The sequence below is a fragment of the Falco peregrinus genome, chromosome 6 (genome assembly GCF_023634155.1).
Source record: "Falco peregrinus isolate bFalPer1 chromosome 6, bFalPer1.pri, whole genome shotgun sequence".
Classification (NCBI taxonomy): domain Eukaryota; kingdom Metazoa; phylum Chordata; class Aves; order Falconiformes; family Falconidae; genus Falco; species Falco peregrinus.
The window spans coordinates 68,810,856-68,834,917 of record NC_073726.1 but is presented as its reverse complement, the minus strand read 5'-3'; the positions used below and the strand labels follow the sequence as shown (position 1 = coordinate 68,834,917).

Genomic DNA, 24,062 nt, shown 5'->3' with positions numbered 1-24,062 from the left:
TTTGCCTAAATTTCCTCATTCCCCTATCATAAAGGTACCAGTACTTAGTTCATATTTTAAGTGACTGTGCTCATAATCCTTATGGTTCACAAAGTTCCAAAGTTGTGTCACAGTCATTTTATTAGGGACACTGCAGAATACAAATCCAAGCAGCTCTCCCTGTGATGGCACTGGGCAGACTTCTATCCACCAAACCCAGCACTGAAGAGGAAAAAACCTGTTTTACTGGACAGTTTAGAAGTGACTTTATACCGAGATAAACGTTTACAGTGAAAGGCAATTTGATCTCTGCATCAATACAGGAGAATCCAGCCCATCCTGGACGTCCTCCACCAGGGTAAATCCAGAGTGCCTCATTCAGATCAAACCCATTTCAACAATGAAACCCTTCATGCCTGCCTAGTTAATCATTGTCTTAACATTGAAACACTTCTGGGCTGAAGGCCTCTCTAGGTTTTCTGAAGTAAAAACAAATAATCCATATTTACACATTTGCAATCTGTCCCCAACCCAACAGCATCGCAAGTCTTAAAACATGCAATGTAGCGTAAGTGAATAGTCAACCGCACTGAGGGCTCTGTTTATAAAACTGTATTTTTGGAGCTTACTTGAAGGGCTGCCACTCTAACTCGTATTCAGAGATACCCTTTCTCCAAACAGTTCATTTGGTGCTAAATGGGAAATATCCAAAGTCCACCCCACTCTTCTCAAATACTCCAGGAACAGCCTGTTTCAGAAAAAGTCCTAAAACTTTTAATGGAGCATCAGAATCAAAACAAACTTTTTGTTCTTTGTGCCTAAGTCCTATGAATACAGCAACCAAAAGGAATCATCACAGCTTTCACCTCTCTCGCCTTCTGCACTGTATCTAAGCACGTTTTGGTACATAATCCCAGTCCACATGCTAAAAAATGTGTATACTTCTACAGCTAGACTTGCACATTTAAGAATAACTGTTTAGGGAGTAAAGGGGACATTTCTTACAATTCAAAGCAACTTGGGAAGATAAATGCAAAACATTATGGATAAATTAGGAAGAAAGCTCCTAAGTTCCTTAGATACAAATGACCTTTGATGCCACTTTGCATGGGGACAAATGAGACATCTTTATTAGGATTTTGACTGAGGAGGCACAAATACATTCATGGTGTAGTGGTATTAAAGGTGTTTGAGCACTGTAATTAAAAATCTAAATGACATAGCTTTTCATAAATATGAACTGATCTTCCAGAACAAAGTATACACAGGAATGTTGCTCCCAGCTAGTCTCAAAAAAGTATCTGAATGTTGCTCCCAGCTAGTCTCAAAAAAGTATCTGATTAACAGATAATTACTTCTTGGCCTACACACCCAGACATTACAATTCCAGAATATTAGGCTGCCCACAGAGTCCATCCATACTGGTAAAATGTGTGTGTTTCTGAATTGATACGACTTACATAAGCTATTGCATACAAGTATATAATATACTACTATTCACATTTATTCTGACAGCTATCAGAACTGTGGCTACTGTTATTCCACCTTTTAAGTGCAGTCACAGCGTCTTATCAATTTGGGAATTACTGCAAGTTGTGGTATAGGAAGATCACGAGGGATTTTTTTTTGGTTTTTCTTGGGTTTCTTACCTTGTGTAACCTTGCTGTGTAGGGTGAGCTGACATAGCATACATTCCTATAATTAAGGCAACTGCACAAGTGCTGAAAAACCCCTACAAATATTGCATCTAATTAAATCATAGGTTTAAAGCCAGAAGGAACTATTAAATGATTTCCTGTTCACTCATGTCATTATATTTCATTAATTTCTAACGTGTCAAACTCAGTAACTTATTAAAACAAGCCACCTTCTCCAGAGGTGCAATCATTTTTTGATTTGAAGGTAGAGATGGAAAATTTGTTACCCCACAAATAATTTGTTATAATGAGGAAAAAAGGCACAATCTTCCTGTTAAAAATGTGTCCTTTTTTTTATCAACTTCAGGTTCAGGCTACTCGTTCTTGCTAAGACTTTGCTGGGATAGAAGACCTTCGGTAGTTTTTCATCTTCAAAATACATGTATATTAATCAGTCTTCTTAATGTATTACAATACGAGTGCTTGCACAACCTTTTCTGCTGTGGTTCCATGCCTTACCCAGTATTTCAACATCCTTTCTGAAAGGCATGCACTCCCTTCCTTACCTAAATAAGGCTACACAACAATAAAGTTTATTCTACTGCTCATTTTTCTCCTGTTTACACAAGAAACACGTTAGTACCTTGGCTCACAATAAGAACATTTGTCCAGTTCTAACCTTTAATCCTCTGTAGGACAGTCTCTGTATTCCTAGAATTAGTCACCCTGGAGATCTTGCAAATTCTGTGCTCCTACATACATAACCTGGCATTTAGTTGTATTGAAAGGATACAGATCACACACTACTAACTTAAATTAGCAAAAAAAGCTAGTCAGTCTTTGGAGTAAATGCCATTTCTTGTTTTCTCCACAAACTGTGGAAGAAAATTGACCAATATAGGTCTTGGAACCTTTCCCAGGAAACCCTTTTGGAAATGCCAGTAATTCTTTACTGACATCTTAAAGGGTAGTTGTCAGTGGTAGAAAGCACTTGGCTTTCTAAAGCAGTTCTTGGCTTGAAGGTCCACATTTGTTTTGGCAACATAAAGCAACATTTCACATGATCACATGGTATCACACAGAAAGAACATGTACAATACTTGGCATTTCTTGCCCTTGGACAAAAATTCAAGCTTCCAAAGAAAATGGATTTTCAGATCAGTATTACCATCATTTCTCTACCACCACCCCCTTGAATAGGAAGTGTTCATAGCCTAGTGACAAATCAAGAATAAATTTCAAGCTGCACTTTGATTTTGACACACCAGCAGATAAATTAGGAATGCTGTCATTTTATTGTGTTCAGTCTTTCATGTAATAAAGAACACTGGTAAGGAAGACAGGAAATTCAACATTTACATCCTTCTTCCCCCAATACTTCCTCCCAATCTTACAAACCTGATTATCAAAGCCTATAGGCTTTATCCAGACACGCTTCATGGCTTTCAGGTGAGGAAAGTGTAATTTTCATAGGCAATTCTTTAGCTCAGAAAAGCTGAAAATAAACAGAAACCCATTTATTGATATAGGTTCAAGAGATCTTTTTGCTAGCTTCCCATCAGCTGAATCTAAGTAGATGGATCCCACTGAATAAGTGGCTATTACTTCATTATGTAGCATTTTTCAGAAGTAGTTTTCCAGGACCTGTGATAACTTTGATATCTCATCTTCAAACCAGCAGCATGTTATTTCAAATACAAACTCACTTTAATTAGCTAGACTTACCTGAGAAAGTACTAGTCAACTAAGAAAGAGTGAGACTAAATGAAGGATAATATTATTTAATAACAACCTTCCTCAACTGTCCATGTAGCATCAGCACCAAAGTTGTTCATCAGTCAGTTTCTGAGCAGTTCAGCATTTTCAGCTAAACTAATCAGTGCAATGTACTTTAAAATAGCCTCTTGTAAGCTGTAGTAGTAGTTGAGCGTCTAGGTACAGACTGTCAGCCACCCCCACTAAAGCCTGTTTGTGATGAATTTGACCTCAAGAATACAAATAAAATAAAAGCCACAGTACAGGACCATAAAGGACAGCAAGCTTGTCACAAAAAGGATACATAACTGAAGTGGGCATGGACTTCTTAAGGGAATTTCTTCTCCTGCATTGCTTTAGCTAGTGGAATAAAACCAATTCTTTCTCCAAACCTTGACAGCACAAAACTGTCGTTTGCGTATCTCCCCCTCCCAAACTCTGAACGAGGAACTCCATGGCCACTACCACGTCCAAAAGAAACTGCCTGCTTTCACGCACTAAGTTCTTTTCAACAGGAAAGGAAGTGCTGGAAGCCTCTAGGTGTACACTTCAGAAAAGTATTATTCCACTTTTGTCATGTCTAACAAGGTAGGAAAGGTACAGTAGGAAACAGAGGCACTGAAATCCCTTTCCCAACACAGATCTGCTCTCAGTCTACAAGGTGGACATGATTTGCTGATGCTACATTAAAAGCACAAATACCTGCAATCACAAACTGGGGTGAAGCCATGTTGTAAACCTTTTTTATGATTTCATCTGTTTCCTAGAATTGTCATGTCCTGATATCTGGTATGAAGATAATCACCATATAGCCAGAGTTATATTTCTCACAGAGCCACTAGGCACCTGCTCTTCCACCCCTATTTTAGTTACAGTTCAGTAGCAACAACTGCTGTAGCAAAAGTTGACCATGGTGTGTTGGAACATAACCATGACATTGTTTAAAGCTACAAAGATAGAGAATATGGTGGTTAAGGAAGATGCTAGATAACTTTTATTATGGGCTTACTCTGTGTGTTAAGATAAACTGGGAGAAAGGGGACAAGAAGATGACACTAGATAGCGTGGTATTTCTCTCCCCCGTAAACATTCAAAACAAGTGTAGATGTTGCTGGTTCTCACAGATGAGTTCTAGAACAGGTTATCTGTTTCCACTGTATTAGATCTGCCAGGTTTGTCCCAATTAGGTTAGAACCAAGTAAATGGTAGCCATTTAAAAATAATTATACTGTCAAGGGGAGAATCAGAAGTAATAACACTTTAGTCTATACTTTCTACATGCAATCTTTTTCAAAGAAAATTTCCAGTTACATCCTGAAGTGCCTAAGCACTAAAATAGCAATCATTAAAACCATTTTAAAAGCTGCTTCTCACATAGGAAAAGGTCAGTCAAGCAATTCAGATCTTGAACTAGATCCTTCTGTGATTAGTTTCATTACAACCATATATGTGGTTTATAGTACGCTCCAAATAAAGGTGAAGGCCAGTATACACTGATCCCTACCACACATTTGAAGGTAAGATGAAGTCATAAGCATATTCCTGATATATTGGTCATCATGTACTGTTTATGCTGGTCTTATCAGATGCCATCTTCCAGCTGAAACAGCAATATAATCTGGCACATTAGGAACAGCTCATGTACAATGCTGTGACATTAACTGCAGATTTCCTCAAGCCTTTTGTCACTGGATGCCAAGAAACAGGCAGGACCTGTTCTTGCACATGACTATTCAAGCCTAGCAATGTATCATTCCTAAAACTAGAATACCAGCTAATACGCCAGCTTCAGCAGACCCGTAGTTCATTCTCTAAGCCATATATTTTTGCTTTTAAGTTTTTTAGTTCTCCTTGAATTTTATGGGTTAGTCTGTTTCCTTGGCAGACCTCATGTAGAATTGCAAGATCCTGGTCTGGTCCAATATTCAGAGTCACCTAAAAAGGAAAAGAAACACAGATGAAGAAAAACAAAGCTGTACAGAATACAATTTAGAGAGTATTATGATGAGGATATGAGGGAGAGAACTCTAAAGGAGAACCTTTGTAGCTAGCAAAGAGGATGCTTAAGCTAATGTCACTAAGCTAATACATATCACCAATAGAAAGGTACTCCAGAACTAAAAATCAAGAACAAAGCTTGCATACATTACGGTGTTATATTACTGGCGAGGAAAAAAATCTGGAAATCTGGACACAATATAATCAAGTTTACCCATAACCTGTTGACTCCTTTCTAAGCCTTGTATTATTTAGAGACCCACAACAAAAAAAAGCAAGTTAAAATACTTATCAACTAACTTTTACCTGCTTCCAAGTACCTCACCTCCTATGATGACATATTGTCATCTTTTGCTACTAGAGGTAGAGGTGGTCCAACTGCTGTGGCCAGCCTGCTGCCTTCTGAACTGCAAATGATTCAAAAGCAGTTCAAGTGCAACGTGTAGTCTCAGGCCATGCCATATGGCCCATATCGAACTGAACAAAGGCTGCTGGATAATCACAATTCCTGATGGCAAGCTAGCCAGGGCTGCCATCCCCTGTCACCCTGGAACTGGATAGCATGCCAGCCCAGTCACTCAACGGCAGAGCAGCACAGCCTTGGAAGCTGCTCTCAAAGCCCTCTTTTCTCTCGATTCTTTAGGGTGTCTCATTGTCATCATGTAGTTCTTGTTCAAAGATTTTAATATGCAAATCAGAAAACCTAGTCATCTGTAGTCATTTTCACTTCAAATGATGAGGATTGAAAGATCACTCCGGAGACTTCTAGCAAGTGTTTTCTTCCTCCGCCCTCTTGTGGTTAAAAGCATAAAGAAATTCAGAGTACAATTAAGAGCACACTCACAGATACAAAATATACAGGCCTGTAGTGGTAAAGGTATCATAGGCAATTTTCCCCCCATTCAAATATGATGATTAGTACTTGAAGAATGAAGTTTCAAAACCCACAGCCAAAACCCAAAAACAAAACAAAGAGAAGCCTTTAGTGAAGACAAATGCGTTACTCCAAGTAAACTGAACTGTGTGCCAGAAGTACAGAAAACAAGTGAATTGGTGGTACTGCTGGACTACTGAGAGAGAGTCAGTTGGACAAAAGCTATGCCTAAGATCATCCTCTCAAGCATGTCTAAGATAAGTATCTCATCCTAAATGCAAGTGACATCAAGGCTGTGGCTTCTCTTCTAAGCTGTTTCTGATGCTCATTTACACAGCTGGAAGCTACCCCAGAGCACATGGCTTCAACTTCCAGCCAGTTTTTCTGCAGTGATTTTTGCAGAGGTACAAACGAGAGATTAATGAAGCAATAAACAGAATATTCACAATACTCAAGTCAATGATCTATCTCTTACTGGAACAAAGCCAAACACTATGACCCCTAGAAAGAAAACGAACCATCATTTACTTTGCTGGATATACTTCTGAAACTAACCACTGCCTTGCGATTTTGACACAGCTAAGTGAGCTACAGTATCAGCTATGAACTTAGTTGCAACAAAAATACACAGCTAATATATACAGGACAGTTCCTGGCAAGCTTGATGCCTGACTGATTAACAAAGACAAATCTTTGGCTTCATAAAGTATGTAAGAGGGCACGTTTTGTCAAATATTAGTATCTAAAGGAGCATTTAGCAAATAAATTCTTTCCTTAACTTTAGGGAAAGATTGCATTTAAATACTGAGAATACACCTCTGTAGGGTAAGCCCATAATAGTCTGCCTTGGAAATGCTTGACTCTTACCTTAAAAAGCTGGTTCTCTACATCTTTCAGCTTCTGCCGAAGCTGTTTAATGTCATTCATGTAGCCTTCCACTTCCATACGACGACGTTTTTCCAAGGCCTCATATCGCTGCATCATCAGCTTCAGGCGCTTCCCCATCTTTTCTGAGCGTTCCTACGGAGATGAAAACTCAATAGGGTATACAAAACAAAGGCTGCAAGACCATCACATTGCTACCAGATGATTACAGATGAATTACCTTGAAGAGTTCTCTGCCAACATCTCCCTCCTCACGAATCCTAGCCAGCTCACCTTCCAGGGTTATACACTGCTCTCTATACATGTTTGATAGGCGCTGTTCCTGTATTAGCTGTTCTTGTAGTGACTAGGACATAGGAGGAACAGAAAGAATCAACCCAAAAGCCAGTGCTCCGAAAATTTCCCCTGCTCTGGAAAAGGAAGTGTGATAAGACTGACAATATAACAGGCAAGTGAAAAATAACTGGAGCTACAGCTAACAAAATTAGTAAGGACAATATCCCAACACCACTTCCATTACTAAAACATTTTACTTAGGTTATCAGTTCTGTATGACTGCTCATCATCAGTTAAAGAATTCTCAGCTCTTCCCCTTAAAAATAATATTCAGCTACTGCTGTGATTTTTCTTTTCACAGCTGCTTGCCCAATACTGCTTTTCAGAAGCATCTGCATTCAGTGGTAGACAAAACCAATTCCCTATTGCTTGTTTACTGTCCAATTCCTTATTGCCTGTTTACCCACTTAAGATCTCCCAACTTCTCACTGAAAGTATGCTAGAAGCGGAATAAATATCTTAACTACTATAGAAGAGCTGGGGGGACACCAATTGAAAGGACTTACTTTCGCCTGACAGCAGCAAGGAAGATACAGACGCCATTCTAAGTCGATGAGCTGAGAGCATTTACACTCAAAGAAAGTCATGTGCAACAAGCAGGTTAAGAACTGTTGGCCCACACATCACGTGCCTTGCAGAAGTAGGGGTTTATTTTAGGCATAAAAGAAACTTGACAGTGAAGTGCTACCATAAATCCTAACTACACATTTTATCTGAAACTTGAAAGCAATGTTGATTTTGAGGCAGGAGGGTTTTTTTCTACACTAGTGCCAAACCCAACATAACATGGTGAGCCAGTACAGCTATGAAACAGGTACTAGCTACTGCCTATCCTGGCAAAATGAAGATGCTTGCAATTTTCTAGACAAAAACTGTAAAGACCCTCTACTTATGACAAAAAAATTACCTTTATTTCTCTGCTGTGGCGTTTCCAAGCTCCATCATCTGCTCGAAGCATCTTCTTGGTATCTCTCTGCTTCTTTTCCCTTCCTGGCTCCAGATCTTTGTCAAGTTTCCTCAACAGACCATCCTTCTCTGCCATCCATGCTTTCTCATTGGCTCGTGCATCAAACTTGAGCTGGAGAAAGTCACGGGTACTCTCATATAAGAGATTTTGGGTCTTATGGAGTCTGTAAAAAGGGATCCCAGTGGAGTTAATTAACTTCTTTCCTAGTTTTTACCTTAATTTCTTCAGTCATCACTGCAAGTTGGAAGAAGCATGGAAGATAAAGATAGGTGCTTTCCTAACAAGTTTAGCTCCTCTCATCTAATGAAATAAGTGATATTCTTCCAATGTGAAATAGAACTTTTAATATGTAGATTAATCCATTAATTTTCTTCCGTACACACTACCAGACAGACAGCTGCATATTATTCCCCTGTCTTCCCATCTCATGACTACATCATGGTCCTTCTCTCACACTCACTTATCTGTTATAGTTTTGATCTTTTCCTGGTCCCTCTGATGCTGGACCTGGGCTTCCTCCATGTGAATCCGCCTGTCCTCTAGTAGTGCCTCAACCTGTTCCTTGGATAATTGTGTCTGTTCTTCTATCTGAGCTTGCAGGGCTTCCACCTGAAAAAGCAAACAAAGACATTACTGAATAAGACCTCACAGCAGCTCTGCTCCTATCCTTGCAAGTCTCTTAAATTTCAAGATTCAGATCAAAGTCTCTGTAATCACAGAAGTATAGAATCATGGAATGGTTTGAGTTCAAAGGGACCATAAAGATCATCTAGTTCCAGCCTCCCTGCCATGGGCAGAGACACCTTCCACTAGACCCGGTTGATCAAAGCCCCATCCAACCTGGCCTTGAGCACTTCCAGGGATGGGGCATCCACAGCTTCTCTGGGCAGCCTGTTTCAGTGGCTCACTGCTCTCACAGTAACGACTTTCTTCCTTATAGCTAATTAAATCTACACTCTTTCAGCTTAAAGCCATTATTCTCTTGTCCCATCACTACATGCCCTTGTAAAACGTCCCTCCCCAGCTTTCTTCTTGGCCCCCTTTAGGTACTGGAAAGCTGCTATAAGGTCTTCCCAGAGCCTTCTCTTCTCCAGGTGGAACTACTCCAACTCTCTCAGTCTGTCTTCTCAGGAGAGGTGCTCCAGCCCTCTGATCATTTTTGTGGCCCTCCTCTGCACTTGCTCCAACAGGTCCACATCCTTCCTATGTTGAAGGCCCCAGAGCTGAATGCAGTGCTCCAGGTGGGGTCTCACCAGAGCAGAGCAGCAGGGGAGAATCACCTTCCTTGACCTGCTGGTCATGCTTCTTTTGATGCAGCCCAAGAAATGGTTGGCTTCTGGGCTCCAAGTGCACATCGCTGGGTTATACTGCGCTTCTCATCAACTAATACCCCCAAGTCTTTCTCCTCAGGGCTGCTCTCAATCCATTCTCCACGCACCCTGTATTTGTGCTTGGGATTCTGCATGTGCAGAACCTTACACTTGGCCTTGCTGAACTTCATGAGGTTCACACAGGCCCACCTCTCAAGCCTGTCAAGGTCCCTCTGGATGGCACCTCTTCTCTCCAGTATGTCATCAGCAAACTTGCTGAGGGTGCACTCAATCCCACTGTCCATGTCGCTGACAAAGATGTTAAACAACACCAGTCCCAATACCAACCCCTCAGGAACATCACTCATCGCTGGTCTCCACTTGGATGTTGAGCCATTGACCACAACTCTTGTGACCATCCAGCCAATTCCTCATCCACTGAGTGGTCTGTCCATCAAATCCATGTCTCTCCAGTTTACAAATAAAAAAGTCACGTGGGACAGTGTCAAATGCTTTGCACAAGTCCAGGTAGATGATGTCAGTTGCTCTCCCCTTAACCATCAATGCTGTAATCCCATTGTAGAAGGCCACCAAATTTGTCAGGCACAATTTGCCCTTAGTGAAGCCAAGCTGGCTGTTACCAATCACCTCCTTATTTTCCATGTGCCTTCTCATAGTTTCCAGGAGAATCTGGTCCATAATCTTGCTGGGCACAAGGTGAGACTGACTGGCCTGTAGTTCCCTGGGTCTTCCTTATTTCCCTTTTTAAAAATGGGGGTTATGCTTCCCCTTTTCCAGTCAGCAGGAACTTCACCGGACTGCCACAACTTCTCGAATACGATGGATAGTGGCTTAGCCACATCATCCGCCAGTTCCCTTAGGGCCCCACAGACACATTTCATCAGGCCCCATGGACTTGTGCACCTTCAGGTTCCTTAGATGTTCTCAAACCTGATCTCCTACAGCGAGCAGTTTTTCATTCTCCCAGTCCCTGCCTTTGCTTTCTGCAATTTGGACAATGTGGCTGCAGCACCTGTCAGTAAACACCAAGACAAAAACACTGAGTGCCCCAGCCTTCTGAATATCCCAGGTAACCAGGTCTCCTGTTTCCTTCCAGAAAGGGCCACCATTTTCCCTAGCTTTCCTTTTATCACTGATGTACCTATAGAAGTTTTTCTTGTTGCCCTTGATGTCCCCGGCCAGATTTAATTCTATCAGGGCTTTAGCTCTCCTTACCTGCTCCCTGGCTGCTCAGACAATTTCTCTGTATTCCTCCCAGGCTACCTGTCCCGGCCTCCACCCTCTACAGGCTTCTTTTTTGTATTTTCATCCAGGAGCTCCTTGTTCATCCATGCATGCCTCCTGGCACTTTTGCCTGAATTCCTCTTTGTTGGGACACATCACTCCTGAGCTTGGAGGAGGTGATACTTGAATATTAACCAGCGTTCTTGGGCCCCTCTTCCCTCCATGGCTTTATCCCATGGTACTCTACCAAGGAGATCCCTCAAGAAGCCAAAGTCAGCTCACCTGAAGGCCAGGGCAGTGAGCTTGCTGTGTGCCCTTCTCACTGCCCTAAGGATCTTAAACTTCAGCATTTCTTAGTCACTGCAGCCAAGGCTGCCCTTGAGCATCACATTCTCCACCAGCCCCTCCTTGTTGGTGAGAACAACGTCCAGCACAGCACCTCTCCTCATTGGCTCCACTATCACTTGGAGAAGGAAGTTGTGAATGCATTCCAGGAGTCTCCTGGATTGCTTATGCCCTGCTGTGTGCCCCTCCAGCAGATATCAGGGTGGTTGAAGTCTCCCATGAGGACCAGGGCCTGTGACCTTGAGGCTGCTCCCATCTGCTTATCAAGGGTCTCACCTGCTCGGTCTTCCTGATTGCTGGCCTGTAGAAGACCCCCACTATAATGTCATCTGTCCCTGCCTTCCCTTTAATCCTGACCCATAAGCTGTCAGCTCCTCATCCATCCCCAGGCAGGGCCCCATGCACTCCAGCTGGTCACTGACATAGAGGATGACACTCCCTCCTCATCTGCCCTGCCTGTCCTTTCTCAAGAGCCCGTATCATTCCATTCCAACACTCCAGCCATTGCAGCCATCCCACCGCATCTCCACAATGCCAGTAAGTTCAAAGCCCTGCAGGTGTGTGCACAAAGCTCCTTTTGTTTATTCCTCATGCCTTTATGCATTTGCATAAAGGAATTTAAGTTGGGCCCCCAGTGAACCTGACTTACTGGCTAGAGTAGCTGGAACTTCTCTGTCCTGCTCTTCAAGTGCTCTCCTGCTGACCTGCGATCCCCCTCCAGGCTCTGGGCAGCTCTTGCTGGCACTGGCATCAGACTGGTAGGAGTGGATGGACTGAGGTACCCTTCCCCTGGCAATTCATTTAAAGCCCTCTTCACCAGCTTGGCAAGCCCATGACCAAAGATGCTCCTCCCCTTTTCTGACAGACAGACCCCATCAGGCCCTGGTAGACCAGGTTTCTCAAAGTGACTCCCACGGTCTAAGTAGCCGAACCCCTGGCTGCGGTACCAGCCCTGTAACTATTTCTTGATTTGCCAGATTTGACCAGACCTTTCAATCCCCCTTCCTTTAACTGGGAGGACTGATGGAAAAAATACCTGCACTTCAGAGTCCCTTACTACTGCTCCCAGGGTTCTGTAATCCTTCTTGATACGCCTCAGACTGCTCTTGGCTGTATCACTGGTGCCCACATGAAAACACCACCAGTAGGTAACAGTCAGTGTACTGTATGAGGATTGGTAGTCTCTTGGTGACACCCCTGATACGAGCTCCCGGTAAGCAGCACACCTCCCCAGAGAGCACGTCAGGTTGGCAAAGGGGTGCCTCTGTACCTCTCAGAAGTCGCCTACTACTGTCAGCCATCACCTTTTCTTAGTCGTGCTGGTTGTTACACAGGGAGCAGATCAGGCTGCCTTACTCAGATTCGGTGTCTCTCCTGATGTGATGGGTCTTTCCTCTTCAGTCTGCAGAGTGGCACAGCAGTTCTGCAAGGCCGCCTCAGGCTTTGGGGGAAGTCTCTTCCTCTTGCAGGTCCATTCTTCTGCATTACTGGCCCTCCTCCCTTCTGTGTGTGCCGTTGGGGAAGATTTCAGCTGTTTGGCCATGGGCTGCGAGTCCACTGCAGACTGTGCTTGGAACGAACTAATTCCTTCTCAGTCTCCCTGATGTTATGCAGTCCTCTCACTGCTTCAGCCACCTGCTGCAGGAGGTCCTCCACCTGGGCACACCTTTTGCAGGCAGGTCTGCCGCCTGTCCCTGCCCGAAAGTCTTGGCACTTCCCACAGCCTGAGGTCTGCACTGCGGCCTCTCCCTTCAGCAGCTCCGTCTGGGTGGAGGCATCGGCCACCACTGGGGTAGATGGTGCCAAGCCCCCAGCCAGAGCTGCAGCCTTTGCTCTCAGATGGGTGCCCACCATTCTGCCTTGGGGGGCAGGTAGGATGAGTGTCCTTGACCTGTGCAGATGGTCACAGAACTGTGCCCGATCGCAGGGTTACGTGTACTCAAGTCTCTACACTCACCCAGTGGAATGCAGCTCTTGGAGAGCTCTAATTTCTCAAATTTTAATTTTTGTTTTAATGATAAATATTTGAAATAACTAAAATATTTTAATAAGAAAAAACACACTACAGGCAAGACAGGCATACTAAAAGCACCAACAATAGATTGAAGATATTAGAAAGATTTAAATTCCACACAGGATATGACATATCCGGTGCAATATGTGGAGATGGTTTTGTCCCTATACCACCACCTTCCAGTGAAATGGTGATATAAAAATACCTAAATTCTAGGAAGGCAGCTAGTCCACCAATCTTGAACAAAAGACATTACTCAATTGGAATCAATTACTAAATGTAAGCTAGATGATGAGCGAAGGAGAGGGATGCAAATAATCTTGATCTAGGGCACAGAGTCAGTGAGACAGACTGGAACAAGTAATTGAAAAATGCGCATCCGGCCTGTGTGTAAGAAACTATCTGAAAAAAATTTGGCACGTATTTAGGTTGCTTATTTTTATGACAATTTTGTATGACACTTTTGCTCCAGAAAAAATGTTGTTAGACAGCTAACTGGCCACTAGGTCAGTCACCACTGCCCTTGAAGGAAAAAAACCCAAAACACCCCAACAAACCAAAACACATCTATCTGTTGCCTAAGTGTGTTCTTTAATTTGCTTTTCTTCACTCATTCTTCCTCATGTTTTACATACACCTGCTGGTATCTTCCCCAGTTCATATTCTGTACATTTTATCTTTCATTCTGTCATGCCATCTACACCCTTATCTTACACTGAAGTCTAGTAAAGAGAACATCTCATTGTAGTACTGCTTCTTACCAGAACTGCCTTATTTCATCTCAGACACATTGCTTTTGACAATGTGTCTGACTTCCACAAAAAAGACTTCCACAAAATACCCAACCCTGCAGATCTTCTGTGGGCTTAATCTAAATTCATAGCCACAATCAAATTATGGGAAACAAACAGACAATGTGTGATCGATGTTAAGGGTGACACATTCCAGTTGACATTACTGGAACATATGCTTATGTAAAGCTTCCAGAATCAGATCCAAGTTCTTAAATCTAAGCCTACTGACAGAAAGTGGGAATCCATAGTAAGATGTGGCGACTGATAAAATCGGTATGTCTACATCTTATCTAAGCAGGCAGCATATTTGTCTATCGTAATTTCCTGGACAGCCAGGAATTTTGTCCATTCATTAACAATTGTTTTTACCTGAAGTAGAAGTGTTTGATTATCTCTCCGATACCTCTCAGGACTTGCTGGTTTCTCTCCTTTTGCTGCTGGTTTTGAAGTGCTCCTCTTGACACCTATTGCAGAAATTTAACAGAAGTTAGAAAGGTTTTTGCAATCTACGTACAGTATCTTTCCAAATATGAAATAGTGTATGTTCTGGCAGGCTTACAAGAACAGGAAAAAGCTTGCCACTGCTACAGTGACAAGGACTTCTAGGAGGGCTAGCTGGAAGAAGAGTTTCAGAACATATAGTGATCGCATACCTTTATCCCATGCTATCACACCACTATATTTAGACAACCTACTACTTTTCTTAGCATATACAGAAAGCAAACAAATTTTCTTAGATAAATGATGAATAGGTAGATGACACAGCTGCACAAGCTTCAAGCGTTGAATGAGTTTTGAGCTTGTTAGCTAATTTCAGTCAATTTGGAAGAGACAGTTCTTTCAAAAGAGAAAATCATTAAGTAGGCATACAGACCCACACTACTGTCTGCAATAAAGGCAGGCAGAACCTCACCTTGGAATGGCTGTGGCTAAGGATGCCAGTCCATTTGGTACCTGCATAGTTCCAGAACAGCCATTCCATGGTCATACCAACCCCTTCCTTACCTGAACAGATCATGGACATGAGAGCCAGTTGAAGGTTTTTTTGAAAGGATTTTGAAAGGAAGATTTTGAAAGGAATCCAGGAGTAGTGCATGTCTATGTATGTACACATGGATACATTCAGGGAACTTAACGGAGGTATGTCAAAGCATTCACAGTAAGGAATTATTTTGGTATACCAAACACAGAGAAACAAGTAGCAATAGCTGAGCTGCTGTTAATCAGCTTGGTGCGGTACCTGTTCTAGAAGCATCATTTCGTTCATGTGACTCTCTGGATTTAGCTGGCCTTTGCAGAACAGTAACCTGTAGAAACAAGATTAGGTATCTGCGCTGAACATCTGAATTCTCCAAAGTTGCAATGGTCAGGAACAAATCTTAAAAAGTAAAATGAGATAGCCAAAAGAACAGCATTACCTTACTTCTACCACAAGACAAGGAAGACATTCACAAGTGTCTTGTGTTGAAAAGTTTCCTTTATCATGGCTGAGTTTTGCCATTGCTGCCTCTATTTTTTTTTTTTCACCGAAACAACTGGAAAGTAATCCTGCCTTTGCTGGCTTCATTAGGATGAAAATCAGCACCCTCAGCAGGAAAAGCAGCATTTTGGGGACAGAGAGAAGAGGAAGGTGACGATGAAGATGATGTTATTTCCTTCTTTCCTATTCCTCCTTGCCTTAGCAAGACAGAGAAACATGAAGCTTCATTCATCAGCACATTCACTCAAGCTACTGAACAAGCCTGGAATAAAAGCTAACCAATAAAACTATGGAAACAACTCAACTGTTGAACTGAAACCCACTTAAAACCAGGAAGCCATGAGGGAGCAGGTTATAACCCAAATGCTTATCTTGAGGTTGATGCTATATAATAGACTTAATTTTAGAGCTACCCTATATCAGGGAATTTTAAAGCTTCTGCAAGATTTTAACTGCTTGAGCAGGGCAGAGCAACTACAAACAATATAGCATATCTCAGCCTTTTTCTGCACCTTATTCTAAGATAAATCCTATATTCCATCATAGTCTCTGTAAGTTCAAATCATTCATGATTCGTGACTTAAGTAGGTTCAACTACACTGCACTTCACCTGCAATGCCATGTAATCAATTCAACATTATTCACTGTATGTGATACAATATTGCCTAGAGGAGATGGCTCTTCTGCAGCCTTCTGGCCAGAAAACTCAGCTGCAGCAACCTCAGCGCTGCTTTATTCTTTACTAACAGGTAGGCACTCTGAGATAGCTGATTTTCAAACACTGTACCTGGGCATTTTCTGCACTTCCTTTTTTTCTTTTTCTCTTTGCAGTGTTCTCTCCAACTTCTTAACGACCATTTGTCAGATGGCTTCAGATTCCTCCTACTTGACATTTAGGAGGCTGATCTGGAAGTATGTTTTGAAGATACAAGGTGACAGCTGCTAAGAAGACCTACTTCCAGTGTGCTCGTTCCTACTTACCTGTCAGCAGCTATACTAAAACCTGATGTTGCTACAGATCCCTCCTGCTTTCAGCTCATTTAGAAATTTTTGACTTGCAGGACAGATTTGATCTGTGGTCAGCTCTGGGGTACAGATCTTCATATTACAATCAAAAGCAGACTTCTACAGAAAAATGGAACTTGCCTTATGTGGAGGCTCCTTGTGAAAATACGTAACTTCTCCTTTGTCTGTTCCCGCTAAAGCCAGGAGATGCTGAATTTTTTTTCTATCCTCCAACTCCCTGGAATTCAAAGAAAGTGGACAGCACATTGCTATTTTTAACTACATCAAGACATTGTGACACAGTCCTTCTTGTTAATTTACTCGTTAATGCTTACAAGTTTTCCAAACTGTTGCAGTCTTGAGAATACTGCTTTAAAAACAAACTCCCCAAGACATTACTGATAGAACACCATGATATAACACCACCACCACCACTTCTGCTGGCATTAGGGAGCATTCCTCTTCTCAAATATCACAACACTACATCGGCTGATACAGCAATAGCACATGTGGTAAAGAATTTGCATTCCAGAGTTACAAACTACCCAAAATCTTTTCAGCTATTTCATTGAACAGATTATAAGCATCCATTGTTTTTAAAGCAAACTACATTGAGGACTGTATCAAATACTCCATCACACTCCTGAGAAATGCAAGAACACACCAACACACATTTTGACTTAAGTTCTTAAAACTTTAACAGAAAACTTGGTATTATCATCCAGAATGTTCTGAAAGAGGTTGGAAACTCCTTTGTCAATGGCACCTAGTCTGGTACAGCAGGTTATATTCCAGTTCATCAACTAAATAGTAATAAAAAGGAGTGGCTGTCAACACTATCTCAGAGCCAGGGAAAACTATTCACTTTGATCTGTATTTTCTATTTGAGCTTAAGTGTTTTTAGGGCTGAGGGAATAAGTTTTGCCAGTCAGGTACAAGGTCTGCATATCGGGTTTGCGTGGCAAGGTTTTGGTAGTGGAGGGAGCTACAGGGGTGGCTTCTGTGAGATGACAGAAGTTTCCCCTGCGTCTGACACAGCCAATGCCAGCCGGCTCCAAGACAGACCCGCCACTGGCCAAGGCAGGGCCCATCAGCCATGGTGGTAGAATCTCTGTGATAACATTTAAGAAGTGAAAAGACAGAAGAATACGTGAGAGCAACAACTGCAGACACCAAGGTGAGTGAAGCAGGAGTAGGGTACTCCAGGTGCTGGAGCAGAGATCCCCCTGCAGCCCATGGTGAAGATCATGGTGAGGCAGGCTGCCCCCCTGCAGCCCATAGAGGACCTCACAGCAGAGCAGCTGGATGCCCAATGGAGGCTGTGACCCTGTGGGAAGCCCAGGCTGGAGCAGGCTCCTCTGGCAGGACCTGTGGACTCATGGAGAGAGGAGCCCACACTGGAGCAGGTTTTCTGGTAGGACCTGTGAACCCCTGGGGGACCCATATTGGAGCAGTCTGTTCCTGAAGGACTGCACCCTGTGGAAATGACCCATGTTGGAGAAGTTAATGGAAGATTATGTCTCACAGGTGGGACCCCACACTGCAGCAGGGGAACAAAACAAGGAGGAAGTAGCATCAGAGACAACATGTAATGAACTTGCTGCAACCCCCATTCCCCAACCCCTGTGCTGCTCAGGGGGAGGAGGCAGAAAATTCAGGAGTGAAGTTGAGCCTGGGAAAAAAGGAAAGGTGGGGTGCAAGGTGTTTTAAGACTTGTTTTTATTTCTCATTATTCTACTCTGATTTGATTGGTAATAATTTAATTTCCCAAAGTCTGTTTTGCCCATGACTCTAATTGGCAAGTGATCTCCCTGTCCTTATCTTGACCCAGAAGCCTTTCATTGTATTTTTCCAGCCCTGTCCAGCTGAGGAGGAGAGTGACAGAGCAGCTTGGTGGGCACCTGGCACCCAGCCAAGGTCAACGCACCACATTCTGCTTAAACCAGAACCTCCATATTCAAACTGGCAACTCAAAACCGAATCTATATGCAACTTCTTCCTTCTATCAGCAGAATAGGAGGAATAATAAATGGAAACATATTTAGCAGCCCAACAGACTGCATTCCACCTCCAAGATTGGTACAACTCCATTGGAGCTCTCCATGGGAAGCATGGCATAATTGCTTCTCTGAAGACTCCAGATCTGGATAAGAACTAGAACATAATGCATGCAATTGCTACTGCCAGTGACCCAGCCCACCATCTAAGACAGCACCTGATTTTCAGCCGGTCATTCTCAGAGTAAAGACGAAGGACATGTTCTCTCTCCTGGAAGAGGTAGACTTGCATATCACTCAAAGCCTTTTGCAACTCTGCAATCTCCTCTTCTCGCTGACGTACTTCCCATTGCAATTTGTGCTAAACAGAGAGAATGAGGTACTTGAAATGATACAGAACATTGCGCAACACTTACAAACTTCGAACTGCTTGTGCCCTGAGCGCCTGTAACTGGTATAGAACAACTGCTAGTTCAAGTGAATTATTTTATTCTCTTACAAAATTTGACCAGATGAGGGCACTATTGGAAAAATTATTCAAAAAAGAAATGTTTCAGCAGGGAGTTCAGAGCCCTGGGAATCACTGTCACTACACAACAGCCAAATAAGGCCTAAGCTAAGGTCTCCAGTTTCCAGTGGTTGTTGCACTTCTGCACTGACAGTCAGACTGGCAACAGGTATGGGAGTCTGACATCAACAAAAACCTAGCAAAGCCTCTGTAATAGCACTTATTTTAATTACTGAAGAATAAACATTAAAATATCTGTATGGTTTAGTTGTGAGAAATCTGGCTAGTTACTAAGTTTCATTAATGATTTTCTACCTGGTGTGGAAAACTAACAAACCTTTTAGAAAACCATTCCCGCAGCATCAAAGGCACTATTTTTGGAGCCTGCTCCTTTTCCCCATATGTTGAATGAAAATAACTTGTAGGCCATGTATGTTCTGAGGTCTTTCAGGCTGCTTCAAGCATGGCCAGTACTTAAGGAGGCATTTCAATCACCTCAGAAGTGATCTTTCTATTCCCAAAGGGTTATTCACAATTACAAAGATGACAGGCTACTAGACAAGTGTATGCTGAAAGGTGTATCAGAGCACTGAGTATCTTACACATACTCTGTAAGATTTCCTCCTCTTAAAAGGCAAAGATTTTTAGATTTTGGAGTTTCTTTTAAATTCACATTTATTTGCTGTGTAGTATACAGCTTAATAGCCTATGGCCAAGCTTATGAATTTCATTGCAGTAAACACAAACTATATCTGTACCTCAAAGCCCATTCAATTTGGAGAGAAGAGCACTCATTCTTCACTATGAGAATCAAGGGGAAAAAGTTGAACAACATGGGAACTGAACATCTAAACTCAGGATTTAATTTTAAAAAATCCAGAAACAAATAACCCACTGTGAAGATGTAACCAAACTGTAATAACTTAAGAATAGAAGAATATCCTGGAGGCATGTTTCAGTTTGCTTTGACAGAGGACAGACAGCTAGATTTTTACAATCACACTCTGACATCTCCTTATTTCTTCTTACCACATTACTGGTAAATCTCAAGACCATCTGTGCTAGTTTTCAATTGAAGAAAAATACTAAGTTTCTGTAAGGATACATAATCCATCATCATTCAAAACCTCTTTTCCTAACCTGCTCATCATACGTTTCTTTGTATCTCTCCAGCCTTTTTATCAGATCTTCATGTTCCTCATCAAAGTCAGCAATCTTCTTGCGGTAGTATTCCAGCAGCTCCCGGGAGGGATGGAGAAAGGCCAGGCGCTCACTGATCGAAGGGAGAGGAGTGAAGTCCTCCTGACTTGGTGATTGAGAACTAGCGTATCTGGATGAGACATGGGGGGTTGCCAGCCTGGACAGAAACAGTTTCTAATGACATGTAAGCTTCAGACATTAAAATAAGAAAACTTTCCAAAATAGTTAGAAGTAGATTTTCAATTTTAACACAGGTTCAATTCCAAACACAGTTTAGCTTGTCTGTGCTGTGGGTTCAACAGGAGATCATGGCATTTAGGAGAAACAAGAGCTTTGATACAGAACAGCTTGCATGCTTACTATACTGTGGATATGGGGCCCACTGATGGAAAAGGGAGAAAAGAAAAATGTTATAAAAGGAAAGTCTCATAAGATATTTGGGAAGGGTGAAGGTGAAAAGAAGGAGAAAGGGAGAGAACAAAGGGGTCAAAGTCCATTGCTGTGCAGCAAAAAAAAGCAGCAGCCCCTCTAAGAAAAACAGCAAGACATATCTGTGACAGAATCACTACCTGATATCCAGAAAAAAAGCACTTTCTAAAGAAAGACTGTTGAATAAAGACAATAATTCATGTTAGCTGATGCACCAGCCATCATAATTTAAGGTGTGCATTTAGGAATCTACATGCTTTCCTTTTGGGTGTATTTAATGTTCTTATCCACATAGCTTGTCCACCCCTGTTAGTGAAGTACAATATTCCAAGTTCTTCAATCTTAGGTTGAGGTATTAGATGGAAAACACACTGATATTACATAAATCAATAAAAGAATACGCATGTTAATTACATATTTCTTTTAAGCAATGTTTCCTGCATTCAGACATTTAACCTGCTCAAACAAACACCAAATTTGCAACAGCGCTGCACAGAGACTGCAGAATTATCTTGGAAAGAATTATTTTCATTATTTATGTTGATCTAACAAACAGGCTAAGTGGTAGCATGACTAACAGCATTCAAGAGAAAAAGCCTCTTTACTGAAGATCTGTTAACAGAAACACAGCCCAGGGCTGAGCGTGGAGCCTGTGCCTGAGCCCTGACGCAGCGTGGCCTGGCAGGTGTGACCTTCACGGGCCAGCTCACCAAAGCCGCTCAGATCCCAACCGCAACGCGTGGCAGCCACGGCCACCTGCCAAGCTCCTCCAGCCCTGGCACTCACCACGGGCAAGTATCAGCCACGCCGGGATCACTTCGTGTAGGAACCTTCCCACCAGCTGCGCCCAGAAACGTCTTAAACACCACACTTGGAAAGATGAGTAAGAGCAAGAGAAGGAAACGGGTAACGGAGACACAAAGCGAACGCTTTATTATCGGACTAGAGAGCAGCAGAAACGGAAAGGCCCAAGGCTGAAGCCGCAGAGCGCTGCGAGAGGGGCACACGGCGGTGTTAAGCCCGGCCGCCGGAGGGGGAGCGGGAGCCGGGGCAGGGCCCGCCGCGGGGTGGCCGGAGGCGGCCCCACGCTACCTTCTGGAGCCGGGGCCGGGGCAGGGCCCGGCAGAGCGGTCCGTCACGCTCATGGCGCCGCTGCGGAACGGCCGGGCTCACCGCGGGCACGGACAGGCGCTGCGAGGCGGGGCTCGGCGGCGGCGGGCCCGGGTACCCCGGGAGGCTGGCGGAGACGGGGGTGCCCGGCAGAAACACGAGCTAAGCCTCGCCGCGGGCCCCTGGCGAACAACCCAGGGACGAGGCAGCGCGGCAGGGGGCCGGTACCACGACACGGCACCACCGCCGTAGCGACCCCCCAACGGCCAAACTACCGCCTTAACCGCCACGCCACAACTTAAACGGCGAGGCAACCGGCCGACCGCCGCCTCCTCCAATCACAGGCAGCCTTCCATGCGGCGCCGACCGCCTCTACCAATCAGCGCTCGCGACACGGGCGGAGGGGCTCCGCGCGGGTGCGCCCGGGAGTTGTTAGCCCTTGGGTCGCCGGGGGCCGAGGCGGGGCGTGGCGTGGCGCGCTGCGCGTGCGCGGCGGAGGGGGCCCCTCGCCATACCGACCATCCGCGGGGGGCGGGCGTGTGCGGTCTTGGCTTCGTGTCCCTGTTTTTATGATGACAGGGCTTAGGGCTCTGGGCAAAATAAATGCAGCCTGTGGAGGGAACTCGTTTTATCAACAGCGTCAAGAAACCCGCCCAGATACCCACTTCCCTTCGAAAATGAACTGCAGGAAACAGAGGGGTTGCAAAGCAGCCACCAGAAGGTTCTGGTTCAAATTCTGGCTGAATAGCCAGGTGTATTTTTTAGGTCACCTTTTCATCCTCCCCCATGTATCTTCCCATATCCAGCAGTGCTTAGGAGTAGTCTTACAATTTACACTATACGTGAATTCCCAATTTACTTTCTAAATGTGCTGGGAAAAAACCTGCATGCTAACAAGTAAAGTTTTTTTCTCAGCAGCTTGTCTGAAGAAATGGACTTTTCATATTACCAAAAAAAAAAAGGCTTACTTACAAAATTATGAGGTTCTTCAAATCAATTTTCTCAATAGACTGAGAAAAGAGGAGGGTAGATAATGTCCTGGGCAAAGTCCCGAAGAGAGGCTGCTGTTATCCTTGGTTAGACTAGCTGCTCTCTCCACTACTCATAAAGCAACTGAATATATTGTACAAAGGGCTGAAGTTTTCTCTCAAGGAAGTGATAAATACTTCCAGATGACCAAAAAGGATTAAGATTGACAAGTCCCAGCATGGCCCAGTATTTCAGAGGCCAACAGCTCCCAAACCAGAGGAGGCAATGGAGAAAAGCGTGAAATTCTGTTTCAAAAAGGACATTTTGCAGATCTGATAAAATGAAAAAATGCCCCCTCACAGGTTGGCTGAGATTTTCAGCTTTTTACTCTTGGGAAAACCTTCACCCTTCCCAGCATCACCTTCCAGAACCCTCTGCTAGCCCAAACACACTAACACAAAACTGAAACAGCCTTGAGCAGTCTAAAAGGAAATCAGCAAAAGACTGGTTCCCAAAACAAAGCTCTTTAATGAATTAGGTCATTTCTACCATAGAGGTTTTTTTGCCTCTAGCATTCCTAGCTAAATTACTACTTATCTTAGAAACTGGGTACATTGGTGATTCTGCTGTTGGGAATAGAATACAGATACACATAACATACACATACAGATGCATTTCCTCAAATCTAGTAAAGCTTATCAGAAAAGACACACAACCAAATAATTAAAGAAAAAAAAAAAGGAGTATGTAGAAATAGAATTTCTAGATACTGGTAAGGAAACATCTGCATTCCACATGCTTTTACAGCCATAAAAGTATCAAGCATGCCAGGAACCCCCTGCAAAATGTAAGAACACATTTCAATAACACAATAATCACCGGTGAAGTCACTCAAGGCTTTAGAAGATGGTTTGCTCCTACCTATAACTTTTGTCAAAATTAACCATTCGCATTGGAGCCATTTGTTTCCCCTATGCACAATGTGGGCAACACCTCTTCAATCTGGCAGGGAAGCAATGCAGATAAATCTATTAGTCTGAAGTGGGTCTTGTAACCCTCATGCTAACAGGAGGATGAAATTAACTTTTTCTGAGACTGAAATAGGGCACCAGGACCAAGGCTGGAATGAACAGTAAGCATCAAGTGACATGTGGAGTACGGGGAGTGCTGAAGGCAGGGTTCTGGTTAAAAAAACCACGCAGTATCGTTCTGGAAGCCTGTGTTG

General features: G+C 43.3%; 1 protein-coding gene and 1 long non-coding RNA gene across 2 annotated transcripts; one reads left to right on the top strand and one right to left on the bottom strand.

Annotated features, from left to right (window-relative positions):
* Nucleotides 1-1,081: 1,081 nt before the first annotated feature.
* CCDC77 (coiled-coil domain containing 77) lies at nt 1,082-22,234 on the bottom strand. Its single transcript, XM_055808373.1, has 11 exons — nt 21,851-22,234; nt 20,270-20,486; nt 18,840-18,982; nt 16,766-16,862; nt 15,380-15,446; nt 14,509-14,603; nt 8,892-9,040; nt 8,372-8,594; nt 7,349-7,474; nt 7,111-7,263; nt 1,082-5,306 (listed from the first exon to the last, which is right to left on the bottom strand). The coding sequence occupies exons 1-11, from the start codon at nt 21,901-21,903 to the stop codon at nt 5,160-5,162; spliced, it is 1,470 nt and encodes a 489-aa protein (XP_055664348.1). The 5' UTR covers nt 21,904-22,234; the 3' UTR covers nt 1,082-5,159.
* On the top strand, nt 15,604-16,755 carry LOC114013372 (uncharacterized). Its single transcript, XR_003556300.2, has 2 exons — nt 15,604-16,174; nt 16,208-16,755. It is a non-coding gene; the product is annotated as an uncharacterized LOC114013372 (long non-coding RNA).
* Nucleotides 22,235-24,062: the final 1,828 nt, after the last annotated feature.

Excerpts from the sequence above, each read along its gene's own strand:
- CCDC77 (XM_055808373.1), bottom strand. The coding sequence starts at position 21,903 with ATGAGCGTGACGGACCGCTCTGCCGGGCCCTGCCCCGGCCCCGGCTCC. Across the intron at positions 20,487-21,850 it reads CCCGGCCCCGGCTCCAGAAG|GCTGGCAACCCCCCATGTCT; the intron begins GTAGCGTGGGGC and ends GTTTCTGTCCAG. Across the intron at positions 7,475-8,371 it reads GCCACAGCAGAGAAATAAAG|TCACTACAAGAACAGCTAAT; the intron begins GTAATTTTTTTG and ends CCTATGTCCTAG.